Below are 21,539 nucleotides of genomic sequence, written 5' to 3'. Positions count from 1 at the left end.
AGTGTTTTGTTGAGAATTTTTCCATCTATATTCCTCAGGAATATTGGCCTGTAGTTTTCTTTTCTTGTAGTGTTCTCATCTGGCTTTGGTATCAGTGTAATGCTGGCTTCATAAAATGAGTTTGAGCGTGTTGCCGCCTCTTCAGCTTTTTGGAAGAGTTTGAGAAGTATTGGTATTAATTCTTTAAATGTTTGGTACAACTCATCAATGAGACCATCTTATCCTGGGCTTTTCTTTGTTGGGAGGTTTTTGGTTACTACTACTTCAAATCTCCTTGCTAATAATTGATCTGTTCAGTTTTTCTGTTTCTTCATGATTGAGTCTTGGTAGGTTGTATGTTTCTAGAAATTTATCAATTTCTTCTGGGTTATCTTATTGTTTGTCTTATAATTGTTCATGGTATAGCCTCTTATGATCTTTTTGTATTTCTATGGTGTCAGTTGTATGGTTTGTATTTCTATGGTATAATATCTTCTCTTTCATTTATAATTTTGCCTGTTTGAGTTCCTCTCTCTTTTTTTCTTGGTTGGTCTAGCTGAGGGTTTGCAAAATATTTTAATCTTTTCAAAAAACCAACTCTTTGTTTCACTGATTTTTTTCCATTGTCTTCCTTTTCTCTATTTTATTTATTTCTGTTCTAATCTTTCTTATTTGCTTCCTTCTGCCGACTTCAGGCTTAGATTGTTCTTCCTTTTCTAATTCCTTGAGGTATAAAGTTAGTTTGCTTATTTGAGGTCTTTCTTTTTTCTTAATGTAGGCATTTATTGCTATAAATTTCCCTTTTAAAACAACTTTTGCTGCATCCCCTAGATTTTGGTATATTGTGTTTTCATTTTCATTTGTCTCAACATACTTTTTTTTTTAAGATTTTATTTATTTATTTGACAGAAAGAGACACAGTGAGAGAGGGAACACAAGTAGGGGGAGTGGGAGAGGGAGAAGCAGGCTTCCCGCGGAGCAGGGAGCCCAATGTGGGGCTTGATCCCAGGACCCTGGGATCATGACCTGAGCCGAAGGCAGATGCTTAGTGACTGAGCCACCCAGGCACTCAAGATACTTTTGATTTCTTCTTTGACCCAGTGTTGTTCAGGAGTGTGTTGATTAATTTCCACATATTTGTGAATTTTTCATTTTCCTTCTGCTGTTGATTTCTAGTTCTATATCATTGTGGCCAGAAAAAGACCCTTGATATAATTTCAGTCTTCTTAAGTTTATTAAGGTGGCTTTGTGGCTCAAGATATGATCTCTACTGGAGAATATTCCATGTGTACTTAAGAGGAATGTATGTTCTTGTGTTGTTAGATGGAATGTTAGATTGAATGTTCTGTATAACGCTGTTAGGTCCATTTCATCTACAATGTTATTCAGGTGTGCTGTTTCCTTATTAATTTCTGTCTGGATAATCTTTCCAGTGTTGAAAGTGAGGTATTCAAGTCCTCTACCAGTATTGCTCTTTCTCCCTTCGGTTATGTTAATATTTGCTTCAGGTGGTTTAGTGTTGGGTTGTGCATATATTTGCAATTATTATATCTTCTTGGTGAGTTGACCTTTTTATCATTGTATAGAGACTTTTCTTTGTTTTTTCTTTGTCTTTTCTGACTGATTTTGACTGAATGTCTATTTTGTCTGGCATAAGTATAGCCACTTTTTCTCTCTTTTGGTTATCAATTGCATGAAATATCTTTTTCCATCTCTTCACTTTCAGCCTTTGTGTGTCCTTAAAGCTAAAGTGAGTTTCTTGTAGGTGGCATATTGTTGGATCCTGTTTTTTAAATCCATTCAGCTCTGTATCTTTTGAATTTAGTCTATTTATGTTTAAAGTAATTATTTTTTTTAGAAGATGTATTTATTTATTTTAGAGAAAGAGATAGGGTGTGAGCATGAGAGTAGATGGGCAGAGGGAGAGGAAGAAAATCTTAGGCAGACTCCATGCCAAGCATGGAGCCCAATGTACGGCTTGATCCCACAACCCCGAGATCATGACCTGAACTGAAATCAAGAGTTGGGCACTCAACAAACTGAGCCACCTAGGTGCCCCTAAAGTAATTATTGATAAATAAGGACTTACTATTGCCATTTATTTAATTGTTTTCTGAGTGTTTTTAAAATTCATTTGTTCCTGTCTTCCTCTCTTATTGTCTTCCTTTGTGATTTGTTTTTCATAGTGGTATACTTTAATTTCTTCCTTTTTATCTTTTGTGTATCTGCTATAGGTTTTTTTCTCTGTGGTTACCATGAGGTTAACATAAAACATTTACAAATATACTATTTTAAGCTGATACAACTTACCTTCAATTGCATATAAAAACTCTACACTTTTACGTCCCCCTCCTCAGATTTTATGCTATTTATGTCATACTTTACATCTTTTTTTTAAAGGGTGGGAGTTTTATATGTGTTTGCTTTATTTATTTATTTTAAAGTTCCCTTTATTTGTTTAATACATTTTTTTAAAGTAATCTCTACCCCCAACATGGGGCTCAAACTCATGATCCCAAGATCCCAAGATCCCAAGATCAAGAATCAGACACTCCACTAACTGAGCCAGCCAGGTGCCCCACTTTACATCTTTTATACTGTGTATCCATTAACAAGTTAATGTAGCTGTATCTATTTTTTAATGTTATTTTTTTTTAAAGATTTTATTCATTAATTTGGCAGAGAGATAGAGAGGACAAGCAGGCAGAGGGAAAGGGAGAAGTAGGCTCTCTGCAAAGCAGGGAGCCTGACGTGGGGTTTGATCTGAGAACTCTGGGAGCATGACCTGAGCTGAAGGCAGACGCATAACCAACTGAGCCACCCAGGTGCCCCTAGGATTTTTGTTTGGTTCTTTTTTATGGTTTTTATTTCTTTATTAAACTTCTTATTTTGTTTATGCATTGTTTCCTTGATTTCATTTAGTTGTCTGTGTTCTCTTGCAATTTATTGAGTTTCTTGAAAATGATTATTTGAATTCTTTGGAAGGCAAATAGTAGGTCTCTATTCCTTTGGGGTTAGTTACTAAAGCTTTATTAGTTTCCTTTGCTGGTTTCGTATTTGCCTGGTTCTTTGTGATCTGTGTAGCCTTGCATTAGTGTCTTTGCTATTGAATGAACAAACATCTCTTTTAGTGTTTACAGATTGGTTTTGGCAGGTAAAGACCTTCTCCTGTTGGTTTCTTAGACTGATGGGATTACTTCTAGAATTGCAGTCATGCTGGGTTAGGGTTGGTTTTGAGGCTGTCACTTTGTCTACATTGGGATCTGTGGTTGGTGTGGTTGTTATGAGGGGCTCAGGCAGGTATGATCCTTCTGGTCCCTGGGTGCTTGAGAATGCTTCCTGTACTTCATTCAGTTAGATAGCGCTGGGACGAAGGTCTGCTTCAGGTTCCACAGTTGGTCCTCAGTCAGCAGGCCTATTACCAAGTGTGTTGACTGGTGTGGCTCCCACTTAGGAACCTGGTAGAGCTACTGCCTAGTCACAGGATGGATCTGTGGGTGGTCAGGACTGGCCCTAGACTGTGGCCAGGAGGGGCTGGAACTGAGCCTCTGAGATGTTTCAGGTTCCACAATCAGGTTCTACAATCTTGAGGTCTGTAGTCCTGGCTCTGAAGGTACAGATAAGCATGTCTTCCACCAGTTCCCTGGGTGGACTGGAGTACTCCCTGACTGTAGCTGGAGGGACTGGAGCCAAGTATAGGGCCCTTTTAGGATCTATAGGGGTACATATAGGAGTACCTATTTTTGGGTTCCAGGGCTGGCAGGTCTGCTGATGGCTTTTGGCTATGAGAGACCTAGAACCAAGTATATGGCTTTTCAGAATCTACTAGGGGGCAGATAGGAGTGTCTTCCACTGGGAACTCCCACTGAGGGCAGTACTGCTGACAAACTATGGCTGTGAGGGGGTTGGAACCAAGGATAAGGCCCTTTCAGGATCTTCAGGGACACAGACAGGAGTATCTCCTGCTGGGTCCCTGTGTGAGCAGGACTCTTTGGTGACTGTGGCTGCGATGGGCTGGAGCCCAGTTAGAGGGCCCTTTCAGAATCTATAGTCTGAATGAGTTTGGCAGTCTAACCTCCAGGGTCTCCTATACTGCAGACATAGGGACTGGAGCTGGTTCAGGGTCACTTCAGGGTCCATAGCTGGACTAAGGTATGTATGTCTATTACCTGACAAACAGGTGGGCATGACTCTTTCTGGGTCCTTTGGTGTATGGTGCTAGTAACAGACCCAAAGCCAAATGGGGTTGTAGCTGAGTTCTCAGGGGGTACTGAACTGTTTACAGGTCTATAGCCAGGACCAGTTAGTGACTTAGCCACCAGGATGTGAGCCTGCCTTCTCAAAATGACTCTCCTCAGTCTTGGACTACACCAGGATTTCACAGTTTTCTACCTGGATCCCAAAGCTCCCACAAACACACTTTTGTCCATGGATGGATGCTAAATTATTATTTTTGATGGGGCAATACACATGAGGGATATTTTATTCTGTCATCTTGCTGACATCATGCCAATTTTTATATTTTAATTAAAAACACACATACAAAATCTAGATTGCAATACCCTTTATATTTAAAGATGGGTCTTAAGAGGAGAAGGTAGAGACTAAAGTAATAGATTTGGACTTCACTGGCATTTGAAATCATGGAAATAGATAAGATAGCCCAGGGAAATATATAGAGCAAAAAGAAGAGAAAGCTAGAGTACACTATGATCCAAGGAATAGGCAGAGGGTGGAACTGGTGAAAGAGACTGTTACTTTGTCATTTTTAGACCTTGCTTCAATCTAAAAAGGATTTGAAATAATTTGTATAACACCACAGTGTTAAAAGAAAACTAAATATAAAAATCAAGGCTATAGGGATGTAAGGATAATGTAGGAAGATGAAGCCTTTGATTAGGATAGAAATTGTTATTACATGGTCTTGCACATTTGTTAAATATAGGTACAGATTAGGCTTTGGAATTCCTAGTAGTAGTCAAGTCATTGTGGAAATGTGATCAGTTTGAGATTCAGAGTATTCATTTAAAAAACAGTTCAATTTTTCAAAAGCGGCCCTAACAGGGTCCTCCCTGAGTTTTGGGGAGGTGAGTTCCTAGAGAACAGGACTTTGCATGAGGGCAGACTGGGCAGGAGATGCCGTGGACCCCACTCTTGGGGAGGGTTCTGGCAGATGCCTCCTTAGCCAGAGCTTGGAACAGACTCAGAGCCAGCAAAGTGAGTTCAATGGCTGAGGTGAGGTGAGGTATCCTACCTCATAACCCAATTCAGACTACTTTCCTCTGTCCTCTCTGAAAAAAAGAAATAAAGGAAGAAAGGAGGGAGGGGAAGAAGGGAGGAAGGAAGGAAGGAGCGAGGAGCCCAGTTCTGTTGTTTAGGATAAGCAGAGGTTTTTCCTGGTAATGAGATTTGAGAGAAATTTCTCCCCTGAGTTCCCATAAAAGGGGAATTATGCAGTGTGGTAGTCAGTTATCTTCAGTGGCCTCCCCAAAATAAACACAATATATATATTACTTCTCCTTAAAACATCTTTCAATGCAAGCCATGGCTATAAAACATTATTAAAATGTTTCTATGAGGGGCTAAAACAAAGCAGTTTAAATATGTACCTCTCTAATAGTGTTTGTTGTGGATGACTTCTTTTAGGCAGCCAAAGATATTAAAGTGAAAATAGGTCTTTCTTAAACCAAACACATAGGTTGATTGAATTGACTCAATACCAGATATGTATAAAAGAAAAGACTCCATTTGCTGGTATCATGGGTACTGAAGGAAATAGAGGTGCCAGCTTCTTGTTTCTCCTAATCTTCCATTCTAGACATTCATGAAGACTAGTATTGTTGGCAACAGATGAGATAGTCAGGTTAAGCTGGTCTCTGCTAAAGTCCCTCTGTGGAGTATATAAGAAATATGGTATGCTAATTTCATCTGAAACTGGTGACTCAGACTTAGTTTTCTAATAGGTATTTCCCTCTTCCCTGGACCATTTCCCCAAGAATTGAGAGATTAATTAGCAAATGTGCATTTAGAGGAATAAAAGTTTGTTTTGGGCTCAACTCCTTTATTTTGCAAAAGGGGACAGAGTTTAGTATATTAAATTAAAACATTCAGAAGATTCAGATCTGCTGACCAGTACAATACTGTTATCCTTAGTTTTTTTCTCAGTATAAAAGCATTTGTGAAAACTGTTCTTGTTTTCTCATCTGCTAAGATGAGATAATCATTTTAGTATCTTTAAATAAATTTCCCCATATAGTATGTCTTGATTTAGAAAATTTACAGAATTCCGAGGAACGTAAGGACTATATATTTTTAGAAAACTTTCAATGAATATTATTTCTTGAAACTAAGTATTTGATAAGAATTGGGTAAAAAGAGGATCTAAAAATATATTTCCTATAATGAACCTGGATTGAACATTTTCATTGCTGTAGATTAGAATTGGCAGACTTTTTTTTTTTTTAAAGATTTTATTTATTTATATGACAGAGAGAGACACAGCGAGAGAAGGAACACAAACAGGGGGAGTGGGAGAGGGAGAAGCAGGCTTCCTGTAGAGCAGGGAGCCCGATGTGGGGCTCGATCCCAGGACCCTGGGACCATGACCTGAGCTGAAGGCAGACACTTAACGACTGAGCCACCCAGGCACCCCAGACTGTTTTTTTTATTAAGGGCCAGAGAGTAAACATTTTAGGCTTTATGGGTTATACAGTCTCTGCTGATACTCAGCCCTGCTGTTGTAATGCAAGAACAACTTTAGACACCGTGTAAATGAATGACTGTGGTCTAATAAAACTTTATTTATGGATATTATAGCTTGAATTTCATATAATTTTAATGTCATGAGATATTATTATTTTGACTTTTCAATAATTTTAAAATGCAAAAATTATTCTTAGCTCACGGGCCATACAAAAACAGGTGGCAGGTTAAATTTGGCCCATAGGTTAACAAAAGTCAAATGAGAAGGAAGAGTTAATATCCTTTTGCAAGAATCAACTGTCCACTAAAGACTTGTGCCCAAAGAGGTGACGATCCACCTCTACCTGAGTTGGACTGGAGGAGCTCCTCCAAACAGTGCTGAAATTTTCTTCATAAAATAGTTACGGAGTATATAAGAATGATTGTGGGGGCACCTGGGTGGCTCAGTTGGTTAAGCATCTGCCTTCGGCTCAGGTCATGATCTCAGGGTCCTAGGATCGAGCCCCACATCAGGCTCCCTGCTCGGCGGGAAGCCTGCTTCTCCCTCTCCTACTCCCCCCGCTTGTGTTCCCTCTCTCGCTGTCTCTCTCTCTGTGTCAAATAAATTAAAAAAAAAAAAAAAAAAGAATGATTGTGAACCCAGAGTTCTAACACATAAAACATGACTTCTTATCAAAATGTCAGCTTAGAGAGTTGAAAATTTAAAAAGCAGAGTTATAGGGGAGGGGGGTGGGAGGATGGGTTAGCCTGGTGATGGGTATTGAGGAGGGCACATTCTGCATGGAGCACTGGGTGGTATGCACAAACAATGAATCATGGAACACTATATCTAAAACTAATGATGTAATGTATGGGGATTAACATAACAATAAAAAATTAAAATAATAAAAAAATAATACAACAAAAAATAAAAAAATAAAAAAATAAAAAGCAGAGTTATAGAGGTAGGTGAACTGGGGAGAGTACAAACTGAAAGCCTCAGGGAGGATAAAGATCAGGAAGTCATTGGAAGAACCAGGTTCTCATTGTAGTTTTGATTTGTATTTCCCTGATGATGAGTGATGTTGAGCATCTTTTCATGTATCTGGTGGTCATCTGTATATTTTCTTTGGAAAAATGTCTGTTCATGTGTTCTGCCCATTTTTAATTGGATTATTCATTTTTGGGTGTTGAGTTTTATAAGTTCTTTATATATTTCGGATTCTAACATCAGATATGTCATTTGCAAATATCTTCTTCCATTCCGTAGGTTGCCTTTTAGTTTTGTTGTTTCCTTCATTGTGCAGAAGCTTTTTATCTTTTTATTTTGATGAAGTCCCAAATATCAACAACAGAAACAGCAGGTGTTGGCAAGGATGTGGAGAAAGGGGAACCCTCCTGCACTGTTGGTAGAAATGTAAGCTGGTGCAGCTACCCTGGAAAACAGTATGGAGGCTCCTCAGAAAGTTAAAAATAGAACTCCCCTGTGATCCAGCAATTGAACTACTGGGTATTTACTCAAAGAATACAAAAATGCTAATTCAAAGGGATACATGCACCCCAATGTTTATAGCAGCATTTTCTACAATAGCCAAATTATGGAAACAGCCCAAGTATCCATCAACTGATGAATGGATAAAGAAGATGTGGTACCTATATACAATGGAATATTACTTAGCCATAAAAAGGAAATCTTGCCATTTGCAATGACATGGATGGAGCTAGAGAGTATTATGCTAAGCGAAGAAAATCAGAGAAAGACAAATACCATATGACTTCAGTTGTATGTGGAATTTAAAAAACAAATGAACAAAGGGGGATAAAAGAGTGAGGGAGGCAAACCAAGAAACAGACTCTTAACTATAGAGAACAAACTGTTGGCTTCCAGAGGGGAGATAGGTGGGGGTATGGGTTAAATAGGTGATGAGGATTAAGGAGTCCACTTATTGTGAGGAGCACTGGGTGATGAATGAAATCACTATATTGTACACCTGAAACTAGTATCACAGTGTATGTTAACTAACTGGAATCTAAATAAAAACTTAAAAAAAACCCTCTAGGTTCTGCAGTATCAATTAGGATGAGAAATAAAAAGAGATCACTGAATTAGACAATTAGATCATTGGTGACCTTGGGAAGGGCAGTTTCATTTCCTTTTTTTTGGTGGGGGGAAAGGGCAAGTTTCTTTGGAATGGTGGGAATAAAAGTTAAATTGGAGAGGATTAAGGAATGAATAACTGAGGTAGTGAAGAGAAAGAGGAAAGAGTTGAAAAGTGTGATGGAGTAAAGGAAAATTTGAAAGGCAGAGAGTATTGAGGGAAACGGATAAGTTGGCATTTGACTTGCCTTTTATGTTTAACTTGTTAGACTTTAACAGGTGACACTTAGAAAGTTTTTAGATATATTCTTGTTATATTGACATCATTTCTTTTAATTTTAACAGAAAAATGTACCATGGTTATATATGTCAGTATAAGGATGTTTTGAAGCAATATCAGTTAAAATACTCAGAAACACCCCTTTCACATGAATATTATGAGAAGAAAAGAGAACATGAAGAAATTCAAAATAGAGTGTTGGCAAGTACTGAACAACTAAAAATGAATGAAACTATCTTTATGGAATTTCTAGGTATTAATATTTTTGTTATATGTTGTTTAAATAATGGTATCTATTTATAATGAAAAGAATAATGAATAAAACTAAAATATGATTTTGTTTTTCAGTGCCTGCTCCTTTTCCATCACTTGCTAAATGGACATTACATATGTATCCACAAAATATTTCTACTTAGAATTTTTATTATAAGTATTATTTCTGTATTTTAATTGTTATTATGATTCCCTGGTAAGAAACAAATTGATTTGGGTTTTTTTTGTTTGTTTAATTAAAAAAAAACAGCGGTTACTTTAAAGATCTTTTGGTGATGCAGAAGAGACCGTTTCCAACCCTCTGCCTCAGAGCAGAGAGATCGCAGCCTGAAGGAAGGGAAAAACGAAGGGGGGGAAATCAGAGGGAGAGATGAACCATGAGAGACTATGGCCTCTGAGAAACAAACTGAGGGTTTTGGGGGGGGGGATGGGTAGCCCAGTGATGGGTATTAAGGAGGGCACGTACTGCATGGAGCACTGGGTGTTATACGAAAACAATGAATTGTGGATCACCACATCAAAAACTAATGATGTATGGTGACTAACACAATAAAATAACATTAAAAAAATTAAAAATTAAAAAATTAAAAGGTCATTTGGGATTAGTTTTCATATATGTGCATGTGATGAGAAGCAAGCAATTTTAATGAGAATAAAGTGGTATATGTGTTGACTTTAAGTGGTGTATCTTGGCAACCAAACCAATGAAAAAGTCATCTTGCTCTGTCTTACCAAAGAAAGAGTTCTAGTTAAATCAGGATGGAAGGTGGTGAGGAGGTGAGTCACAATTATCTACTCATCTATAGAAATTCATTGGGTACCTACCTTGTGCCAGGTAATCCTTGAGAAGTTACAGAGCTTTTTGCAAGGAGCTCACAGTTTAGTAGGGGAGACAGACATGTAAACAATTAATTCTAATACAGTGGCATTGTATTAGATGATTAAGTAATTCTTAATTGGTCTAAGTCTCATCTGTTTGTCCAGGAGATCTTCCCTGATGATGAACTTAGAACTTTAATCCTCTTCCAACCTCTACAATCCTTCATATGCTTTCCTATCAGATTATAACTCCACTGTTTATACTAAATCTTCTTTATCCCTGCATTCTACCTTACTTCATTCTGCTTCATCCTAAATCATCCTTTTAACTCCTTTGCTGCTTGCTCTCTTCATGTTTAGGTTTTAGTTTATTCTGTTTTTAGTTGTTTATTTCCTGCCTATCTGTGTTGTAACTTCTCAGTGGGAAGAGGCAGAGGTTGGTTGATGCACGAGGTATAGCAGAAATTTAGGAAGTTTGATGTAGGAAGGGATGAGATACAAGATTATGTGAGAAACAAGAAGAGGTGATGGAGGTAGGGAAAGTTGAAGATTAAGATTTAAATGTCTATATCTAAAAATTTTAATTGATACTTACTTTTATAACAATATAGCATCATAAATAATGTTCGTCTGAAATTTTTATGTTCTAGCATATATATTATGTATTTTAAGGCAGAGTAGGAATTATTCTGTCTTAAGTAGACAGATTTTCTCTGGAGTTCTTGTTCACTACTACTATTCTATTAATTTTTAAGTTCTCCTAAATGGTTTGTAGAGTAACTTAGGAAATTGTAGTAGTTAATAACTATGCAGGATGTCTGTTAACAGCTGAGAAATTCTGTACTTGAAATTGGGTATATGGGTGCCTGGGTGGCTCAGTCATTAAGCGTCTGCCTTTGGCTCAGGTCATGATCCCAGGGTCCTTGGATCGGGCCCCGTGTCAGGCTCCCTGCTCAGTGGGGAGCCTGCTTCTCCTTCTCCCCCTGTTTGTATTTCCTCTCTCACTGTCTCTCTCTCTCTGTCAAATAAATAAAATCTTAAAAAAAATCTTTGAAATTGGGTATAAATCTAGTTCAAGCAGAAAGCCCAGATAGAAGATCTAGCTGTCTTCTGAGTCCTGCAGGCTGCACTGATGAAACTTACAGAGCAAGAAAAGGGAAATTGGGTGGATTTTAATTAATTAATTAATATTTTTAAAAGATTTACTTATTTATTTATTCTTGGGGGTGAGGTTCAGAGGGAGAGAGAGAATCCCAAGCAGACGCTCTGCTGAGCGCAGAGCCCTGCTGTGGGCTTGATCCCATGGCCCTGAGACCACAACCTGAGCCAAAATCAAGATTCAGACACCCAGCTGATTGAGCCACCCAGGCACCCTGGTTGGATTTTTAAATGTCGACTTTGGAACAAATAAACAATGGAAACACAAGAAGTTAAATTTGGACCTGAATTGATTATGTATTATTAGTCATGCCAAATGACATGATGAACTTGGGTAAAAAAAAAAAAAGCAAAAAACTACTATGTGAAATATTTAAGTAAAAGAAAAAATTCTAACATTTTTTGGATGAAAAGTTTTTAAGCTCAATATATAACATAGGTAAGCAATAAATTATCTTTGTCAGTTTGCCAAATGTTTACGTTAGTTTTACCTCTATTTTCAGATACTGTTATTAATATTGCTTATTGTTTATATGGAACATATATAAAGTTACATAATATTAACTATTTCTGATATGGTACGTATATTACAAATGTAAAATTTACTTGCATAACATAGTTCCTTAACATAAAAGGGCTAACATGAGATGTAAAACACAAGATATTCTTAAACATGCCAGCAATTATTCCAAAAGTTCATCTGAATTGAAGGAAGAAGTAGATGAAGTGGAAATAGAAATTAATTATTTAAACCAGGTATATATTTTGTAATATGTTTCTATAAATGTACTAATGTATAAGTATAATGCTGTGTTAACTGACAGTCTTAGAAGAGCTATTTCTAAAGAGGCTAAATATGGAGAAAGACTTAAGAAAATTTATTTATCTCAGATTACCTTTGGAGCCAATATGTGTTTTAGGTACTGAGCATATTTAGTTATGAGTTTTAGGGAATAGTTTTTCTTTGGCAGCTGAAAAAAGATGAATAAAGTACAAGATACAGCTTAATAACAGGAACTTAAAGGCACTAAAAGGGCTACAACAGTGTTGTCAAAAAAGAGAACAAGACAGTAAATTGTTTAAAGAATTTAATCTTGAAAATCTGTGGCTGTAATCTGTATAGAACTAGGCTAGAACTAGTTCAGCCTTTAAGATTGATGGTGCATGATATTTTCTTGAATACATTTTTACTGTCCTCTACTGAAATGGCTTTCATTGACTGAAAACCCATCAAAGTTATTTCCAAATTCTGAGAAAAAAATTGAACAGCTAATTTTCTGAATTTTTTGAAAGTTGTGTTAAAGAAGATATATTAACCATTCATAGGCATAAGGTTCCAAATAACAATAAAATCGTTTTAATAATAACACAGTAGATGTTACTTCCTTTAAAATATATGGTAACTATGTCTATATATAGGGAATTGATATCTACTTTGCTTCTGACCTTTTTAAAAAAGAAGATGGAAGTTCACTGAATCTAGGTTTGCTAATGGAGTTGTAAGGAAAAGTTAAAGGAGTATGATTTATTGTTAATTTTGACCCAGTTTTAGCAACTTTCACTAAAAGATAGCTGTTGCCACAAAAACATAAATCCTGTGATTATATAGAAAAACTCATATTCATTAGTTAAGATGAAACATATGTTCCTTAATGCTTCACAGATAATTATTTTGTTTTGCTTTGTCATTTTTCTTTTTAGCAGATTGCAAGACTCCATGAAACTAAGAATCTTGCAGAAACTCTGGAAGAAAAAAATAAAAATATAGAAAAGATAAAGGAATTGAAAGAAAGGTATAGGTAAACTTTATTTTTTATAAAGATTTTATTTATTTAGTTAGAGAGCATGCACGAGTGGGGGGGAGGGACACAGGGAGAAGGAGAGAATCTCAAGCAGACTACACACTGAGCATGGAGCTGAACCCGTGGCTCCATCTCATGATCCTGAGATCATGACCTGAGCCAAGATCAAGAGTTGGATGGTCAACTGACCAAGCCACCCAGGCACCCCTAGGTAAACTTTAAAATGGGATTTTATGTCAATAGTTATTCTGCATCTAAGCATTTGATTCTATATTCTGTATTCTTTTTAAAAAATATTTTATTTATTTATTTGACAGAGAGGGAGATAGCGAGAGCAGGAACACAAGCAGGGGGAGTGGGAGAGGGAGAAGCAGGCTTCCCGCGGAGCAAGGAGCCCAATGCAGGGCTTGATCCCAGGACCCTGGGATCACGACCTGAGCCGAAGGCAGACGCTTAACGACAGCCACCCAGGCGCCCCGCTATATTCTATATTCTATCCCAAGCCACCAATATTCATATATTCATATGTATATCTATATACATTTTTATGCAGGCTTTTTCTGCTTATTCTTGAAAAATACTGATTTTACCCTTAAATATTATAGATTAACATTCAAATATGCTTGTTATTTAGTAAGGCCAAGGATAACGTGTAGAGAGAAATAAGATAGCAGTAGCACATTTGCTGTTTTATAGCCTGTCATTGTACATTTCATCCAGTTTTCAATGATGGATCACCAGTAGGAGTAAAACAGAGGAACACTTGTGGGAACAGCATTGTATTTACCTTTTTATCACCCCGTCACCAGCTTGACCGTTCTTATTTTGCCACAGAGAGTGAAGATGAGTCAAAATGCTGCTGAATCTGTGGCCTTGTCTTTCATCCTAATGGTGCTAAAAGAGACATCAGTGGTGGAGGCATTTAAAAAAAGATTGATTTTGTCTGTTATTGTGTGACAGAAAAATAGGTGTATCACTGTTGCTGTTTCTGATAAAATTTCTACTTTTTCTCTTTCTGCCTGTACCTTTTTAAATTCTTCTTAAATTTGTCTCATTAGGCTCCATTGCTCTTGTCCTGATTTTTCAACACATTCCTCTCCCAAGTTAATTTCTCGGACCCACTTCCTTGGATCTATTATTTCCTTGATCCCCCACCCCCCCACCTATTTCTCACAACCATAATTTGTCTTTAATTCTGTGAAGAAATTGATTAGAATTTCACTTCATTGACAACATTTTAATACTGTAAAAATCCTCTACATTGAGAGGAACTTACGTAACTGTTAGTCATTTTTACTCAATGTCTATTTTGATAGTTATTATAAATGACACCATTATTTAAATTATTTAACTATCAATAATTAAAATTACTTTTTTAATTTAGGAAAAATTCAATGAGTTTTTTTCTTCCAGTAAAAAACTTAAAAGACATATTTATGATTATAATATTGCTTTAGTGATTTCTGGATTCATACTAGCTGATTTGTTTCTGAATAATTATTTTTAAAGTTTGAAGTACTCTGAAATCTACAGCATGCTATTTGTGGATAAAGTTTTGGTTTAAATGTTTTTGACATGTTTAGAAATTCTTTTAAAATGATTATGTTTTAAAAAGGAGAGTGTGGTATACTGAGAAGGGTACTAGACTTAATCAAGAACAGTGTGTTTTAGCTGTGATGCCAGTAAGTAATTTAATAATATTGGCAGATCTGTTAAATTTTGGAACTCAGTTTTACTGTATGCAAAATGAGTTTAAATTATAATAGCCTATAAATATCTCTTCTAGCCTTATTTATACATTATTTTTTTGCTTACTAAATATTTAATGTAATTCACTCTTTAGACTTTTTGAAAAAGATGAACAACCTGCACTTATATTGAATAAAACCCCTCAAAACAGTCAATTATTTCTTCCATATGAATCTCAGAAATTAGACAGACTAATGAAGATGCGTTCTTCAGAACCAAGAGTTATAGGTACAGTATCTGTTAATTATTTAAAAACTTAGTTTTCTCTGCAAACACATAGAAGAAATAGAAGCAATTTTGTTATCATCTGGGGTAAGCAAGAACAGACAATACTAGAGACCAGTAGACTCAGGAAAGTACCACTTTCTGAAAGCAAGCAAGATATGCCTCTTCTATACCTGTTTTTTTCTTTGAGAGAGAAATCACTCACAAGATATTATAAGAAGTGTTCTGGTCTGGTTGCACAGCTGTCAGAGGAGGATGAATAATAATACATTTTTCATTTGAGAAGTTGTGTTATCAATATGTATAATTAAAGTGGGTAGCAGACTTGTGTTAATATTTGTGACTTAGTCACTAAGATCATGTTTCATTCAATGGATCTGCAGATTAGATTAACTACATTGTATTAGTTTAACCCCATTAGCTGTTCTTTTTCTCCCAGTCTTCTTTGGTTCCTTATTATAAAGATGTAATTTTGTAAGCTGGTTTTCATTTTACATTCATGCTTATTGTAATAACTGTTATATAGTGAGGAATTAAGAGTTATGTAGAAATTTCATATTTCTATATTTTAATTTAAATTAAATATTCATGTAACTTAATTTTTTAAATTACAAGGTTAGGTTGAATGTTGGGCATAATATTTGATTCTATCTCTGGAATTCATTTGAAGTTGTACAATTTAATAACCTAGATAAAAAAGAAGAAAGTTCCATGAAGCAGGCAAAGCTTGCCAATATTGACTTTAGACAGAAAGAAAACAACATGCAGGTAGGCATTTGTTTTTTAATAGTATAAATTAAATATTTGCTTGCATTAAATGAGATAGTGAATGTACTGCATTTAGAACATGGGTTTGTGTGTGTGTATGTGTATATATGTGTTATAAGTATATTAACTCAGCCATTACTACAACCTCAAGATCTAAAAATCTTAAAAGAATTTCAGTATGGCAGCCTGAACATATACTGTAGCCTTCTCACTCTTAAAAATAGGAAAGATATTTAAAAATACCAAGCCCAGGGGTACCTGGGTGGCTCAGTGGGTTAAGTGCTGACTTTTGATTTTGGCTCAGGTCATGATTTTGGCTCAGGTCATGATTTCAGGGCTGTGAGATTGAGCCCTGCATTGGGCTCTGTGCTGGACATGGAGCCTGCTTAAGATTCTCTCTCTTGGGGTAGAGAGGATTTGAGAAAAGATGGCGGAGGAGTAGGGGTCCCTATTCCAACTGGTCCCTGGAATTGAGCTGGATATCTACCAGATCACTCTGAGCACCCACGAATTCAGCCTGAGATGTAAGCAGATAGATCTGGATCTCTACAAACAAGAGATCACAGGTGGTTGGTTTCGAGGTACAAAGTGGGAGCTGTGATTCAGGGGGCAGATACCAGAGGATAAACGGCAGCGGGAGGGAGCCTGGCCATGGGGATCCTACACCGCTGGTGATCAATAGCCTCCCGCACTGGGGACGGGGCACAGACTCGCAGACCAGTAGCGGCAGGGAAAGGACTTTAGGTGGAAATCGGAGCGGCAGGGCCAGGCCTGCGAACTGGGGGCAGCTGGCGGTTCTAGAAGCACAAAAGGCAGAAATGTGCCCCGACCTGGAGGCAGGACTGGGAGCGCTGTGGAGGGGCGCACAACCCAGGACGCTGCAGTTTATAGCAGCAGGGACAGAAATGGAGACTGGGGCTGGAGAGCTCACTGAAGAACAGACTGCAATCTCTCCACTCTGAGGCAGAGGGTTGGAAACGGTCTCTTTTTGCTCTCCCAGAAGAGACGTGGAAAGCCGCCAGGGAAAACTGCAAGAGAACAAAAGCCGCAAAAAACTGGTTCCCACTGAGCCCATCCCCCGCTACAGGGGGGCAGGGCAACTCTGCCCAAACAGGGTTGCCTGAGTAACAGCGCGGCAGGCCCCTCCCCCAGAAGACAGGCTGGGAAAACAAAAGGCCAGCAACCCTAAGGTCCCTAGAAAACAGGTGCATCTTGCTTGGGTTGTGGTCAATAATTTGGACTCTATACATTCCCTCAACCACCCATCAACAGAATGACTAGGAAGAGGAACCCCCAAATAGGAAAGACTCAGAGATTATGACTTATGCCACAGATTTACAAATGGATGCAGATACAACCAAGATGTTGGAGATGGAATTCAGGCTAGCAATTGTGAAGACAATAACTAGAATGGAGAAATCAATTAATGGCAACATAGAGTCTCTAAGGGCAGAAATGAAAGCTGAATTGGCAGAACTTAAAAATGCTATCAATGAGATCCAATCTAATCTAGATAATCTAACAGCTAGGGTAAGTGAGGCAGAAGAACGGATTAGTGACCTGGAAGACAATTTAATAGATAAAAAGGGAAAAGAGGCCAGGGAAAAACAACTCCAAATCGTGAAAATAGAATCAGAGAAATAAGCGACACCATGAAGCGTTCCAATGTCAGAATTACTGGAATCCCGGAGGGGTTGGTGAGAGAGAGAGGACTAGAAGATATATTTGAGCAAATTGTAGCTGAGAACTTCCCTAATCTGGGGAACGAAACAAACATTCGTGTCCTAGAGGCAGAGAGGACCCCTCCCCAAATCAAGGAAAACAGGCCAACACCCTGGCATGTAATAGTAAAACTCGCAAATCCTAGAACCAAGGAAACCATCTTAAGGGCAGTTAGGGGGAAGAGATTCCTTACGTACAGAGGGAGGGACATCAGAATAACGTCAGACCTATCCACAGAGACCTGGCAAGCCAGAAGGGGCTGAAAGACATATTCAGGGTACTAAACGAGAAGAACATGCAGCCAAGAATACTTTATCCGGCAAGACTGTCATTTAGAATGGATGGAGAGATGCAGAGCTTCCAAGACCCGCAGAACCAGAAAGAATATGTGACCACTAAGCTGGCCCTGTAAGAAATATTAAGAGGGGTTCTATAAAAGGAGAAAGACCCCAAAAGTGATATACAATAGAAATTTACAGGGACAATCTATAAAAACAAGGTCTTCACAGGCAACATGATGACAATTAATTCGTATCTTTCAATAACCACTCTCAACGTGAATGGCCTAAATGCTCCCATAAAACAGCACAGGGTTGCAGATTGGATAAAAAGACAGTACCCATCCATATGCTGTCTACAAGAGACTCATTTTGAACCTAAAGATACATCCAGACTGAAAGTAAAGGGATTGAGATCCATCTTCCATGCCAGCGGACCTCAAAAGAAAGCTGGGGTAGCAATTCTTATATCAGACAAATTAGATTTTAAATTAAAAACTGTGGTTAGAGACACAGAAGGACACTATATCATTCTTTTTTTTTTTTTTAAAGATTTTATTTATTTATTTGACAGAGACACAGCGAGAGAGGGAACACAAGCAGGGGGAGTGGGAGAGGGAGAAGCAGGCTTCCCGCAGAGCAGGGAGCCTGATGCGGGGCTCTATCCCAGGACTCTGGGATCATGACCTGAGCCCAAGGCAGACACTTAACAACTGAGCCACCCAGGCGCCCGACACTATATCATTCTTAAAGGGTCTATCAACAAGAAGATCTAACAATTGTAAATATCTATGCCCCCAACATGGGAGCAGCCATCTACATAAGCCAACTGTTAACCAAAATACAGAGTCATATTGATAACAATACGTTAATTGTAGAGACCTCAATACTCCACTCTCAGCAATAGACAGATCATCTAAGCAGAAAATCAACAAAGAAACAAGAGCTTTGAATGACACACTGGACCAGATGAACCTCATAGATATTTACAGAACATTCCACCCTAAAACAACAGGATACTCATTTTTCTTGAGTGCACATGGAACTTTCTTCAGAATAGACCACATACTGGGTCACAAATCAGGTCTCAACCGATACCAAAAGATTGAGATTATTCCCTGCATATTCTCAGACCACAGTGCTCTAAAACTGGAACTCAATCACAACAAAAAATTTGGTAAAAATTCAAACACTTGGAAGCTAAAGGGATTCTGCTCAAGAATGTTTGGGTCAAACAGGAAATCAAAGAAGAACTTAAACAATTCATGGAAACTAATGAGAATGAAAACACATCGGTCCAAAACCTATGGGATACTGCAAAGGCAGTCCTAAGGGGGAAATACATAGCCAACCAAGCCTCACTCAAAAAATAGAAAAATCCTGAATTCACCAACTAACTTTAAAAAACTAGAGAAAAAGCAACAAACGATGCCTAAGCCATGCATTAGAAGAGAAATAATTAAGATCAGAGCAGAGATCAATGAATTAGAAACCAGAAACACAGTAGATCAGATCAATGAAACTAGAAGCTGGTTCTTTGAAAGAATTAATAAGATTGATAAACCACTGGCCGGACTTATCCAAAAGAAAAGAGAAAGGACCCAAATTAATAAAATTATGAATGAAAGGGGAGAGATCATGACTAACACCAAGGAAATAGAAACAATTCTTAGAAATTATCATCAACAACTATATGCCAATAAACTGAGCAATCTGGATGAAATGGATGCCTTCTTGGAAACCTGTAAGCTGCCAAGACTGAAACAGGAAGAAATTGACAACCTGAATAGGCCAATAACCAGTAATGAGATTGAAGCAGTGATCGAAAACCTCCCAAAAAACAAGAGTCCAGAGCCTGATGGATTCCCTGGGGAATTCTACCAAACATTCAAAGAAGAAATAATACCTATTCTACTGAAGCTGTTTCAAAAAATAGAAACAGAAGGAAAGCTTCCAGATTCATTCTATGAGGCCAGCATTACCTTAATCCCCAAACCAGGCAAAGACCCCATCAAATAGGAGAATTTCAGACTGATATCCCTGATGAATATGAATTCCAAAATCCTCAACAAAATCCTAGCTAATAGGATCCAACAGTACATTAAAAGGATCATCCACCATGACCAAGTGGGATTTATCCCCGGGATGCAAGGGTGGTTCAACATTCGCAAATCAATCAATGTGATAGAACACATTAATCAGAGGAGGGAGAAGAACCATATGGTCCTCTCAATTGATGCAGAAAAAGCATTTGACAAAATACAACACCCTTTCCTGATTAAAACTCTTCAGAGTATAGGGATAGAGGGAACATTCCTCAAGTTCATAAAATCCATCTATGAAAAAAACACAGCGAATATCATCCTCAATGGGGAAAAGCTGAGAGCCTTTCCCTTAAGATCAGGAACATGTCAAGGATGCCCACTCTCACCACTGTTGTTCACATAATACTAGAAGTCCTAGCAACAGCAATCAGACAACAAAAAGAAAAGGTATTCAAATTGGCAAAGAAGAAGTCAAACTCTCTCTTTTCGCAGATGACATGATACTTTATGTGGAAAACCCAAAAGACTCCACCCCCAAGTTACTAGAACTCATACAGCAGTTCAGTAATGTGGCAGGATACAAAAGCAATGCACAGAAATCAGTTGTTTTCTTATACACTAACAATGCAACTGTAGAAAGAGAAATTAGAGAAACGATTCCATTTACAATAGCACCAAAACCCATAAAATACCTCGGAATAAACCTGACCAAAGAGGTAAAGGATCTATATTCTAGGAACTACAGAACACTCATGAAAGAAATTGAAGAAGACACAAAAAGATGGAAAAACATTCCATGCTCCTGGATCAGAAGAATAAACATTGTTAAAATGTCTATGCTACCCAGAGCAATCTATACCTTCAATGCCATCCCGATCAAAATTCCAATGACATTTTTCAAAGTGCTGGAACAAACAATCCTAAAATTTGTATGGAATCAGAAAAGACCCCAAATCGCCAAGGAAGTCTTGAAAAAGAAAAACAAAGCTGGGGGCATCACGTTGCCCGATTTCAAGCTATATTACAAAGCTGTGATCACCAAGACAGCATGGTACTGGCACAAAAACAGACATATAGACCAATGGACCAGAATAGAGAACCCAGGCATGGACCCTCAACTCTATGGTCAAATAATCTTTGACAAGGCAGGAAAAAACATGCAATGGAAAAAAGACAGTCTCTTCAATAAATGGTGCTGGGAAAATTGGACAGCCACATGCAGAAGAATGAAACTCGACCATTCTCTAACACCATTCACAAAGATAAACTCAAAGTGGATGAAAGACCTCAATGTGAGACAGGAATCCATCAAAACCCTAGAGGAGAACATAGGCAGTAACCTCTTTGACATCGCCCACAGCAACTTCTTTCAAGATACATCTCCAAAAGCTAGTGAAACAAAAGCAAAAATGAACTTTTGGGACTTCATCAAGATAAAAAGCTTCTGCACAGCAAAGGAAACAGTCAACAAAACAAAGAGGCAACCCACGGAATGGGAGAAGATATTTGCAAATGACACTACAGATAAAGGGCTGGTATCCAAGATCTAAAAAGAACTTCTCAAACTCAACACCCAAAAAACAAATAATCAAGTCAAAAAGTGGACCGAAGATATGAAAAGACACTTCTCTGAAGAAGACATACAAATGGCTAACAGACACA

General features: G+C 37.7%; 1 protein-coding gene across 1 annotated transcript in view; it reads left to right on the top strand.

Moving 5' to 3' along the window:
• The window catches only part of C8H14orf39 (chromosome 8 C14orf39 homolog), a 65,883-nt gene that overhangs the window by 17,474 nt on the left and 26,870 nt on the right, over positions 1–21,539 (top strand). The window contains exons 6-11 of the mRNA XM_036097904.2: positions 9,104–9,291; positions 9,387–9,429; positions 11,924–12,044; positions 12,990–13,081; positions 14,934–15,067; positions 15,756–15,832. Coding sequence (XP_035953797.2) covers positions 9,104–9,291; positions 9,387–9,429; positions 11,924–12,044; positions 12,990–13,081; positions 14,934–15,067; positions 15,756–15,832 — 655 coding nt within the window. The remainder of the gene's footprint in view (positions 1–9,103; positions 9,292–9,386; positions 9,430–11,923; positions 12,045–12,989; positions 13,082–14,933; positions 15,068–15,755; positions 15,833–21,539) is intronic.

The sequence above is a fragment of the Halichoerus grypus genome, chromosome 8 (genome assembly GCF_964656455.1).
Source record: "Halichoerus grypus chromosome 8, mHalGry1.hap1.1, whole genome shotgun sequence".
In the NCBI taxonomy this organism is placed as follows: Eukaryota; Metazoa; Chordata; class Mammalia; order Carnivora; family Phocidae; genus Halichoerus; species Halichoerus grypus.
This window is presented reverse-complemented; position numbering and strand designations above follow the sequence as displayed.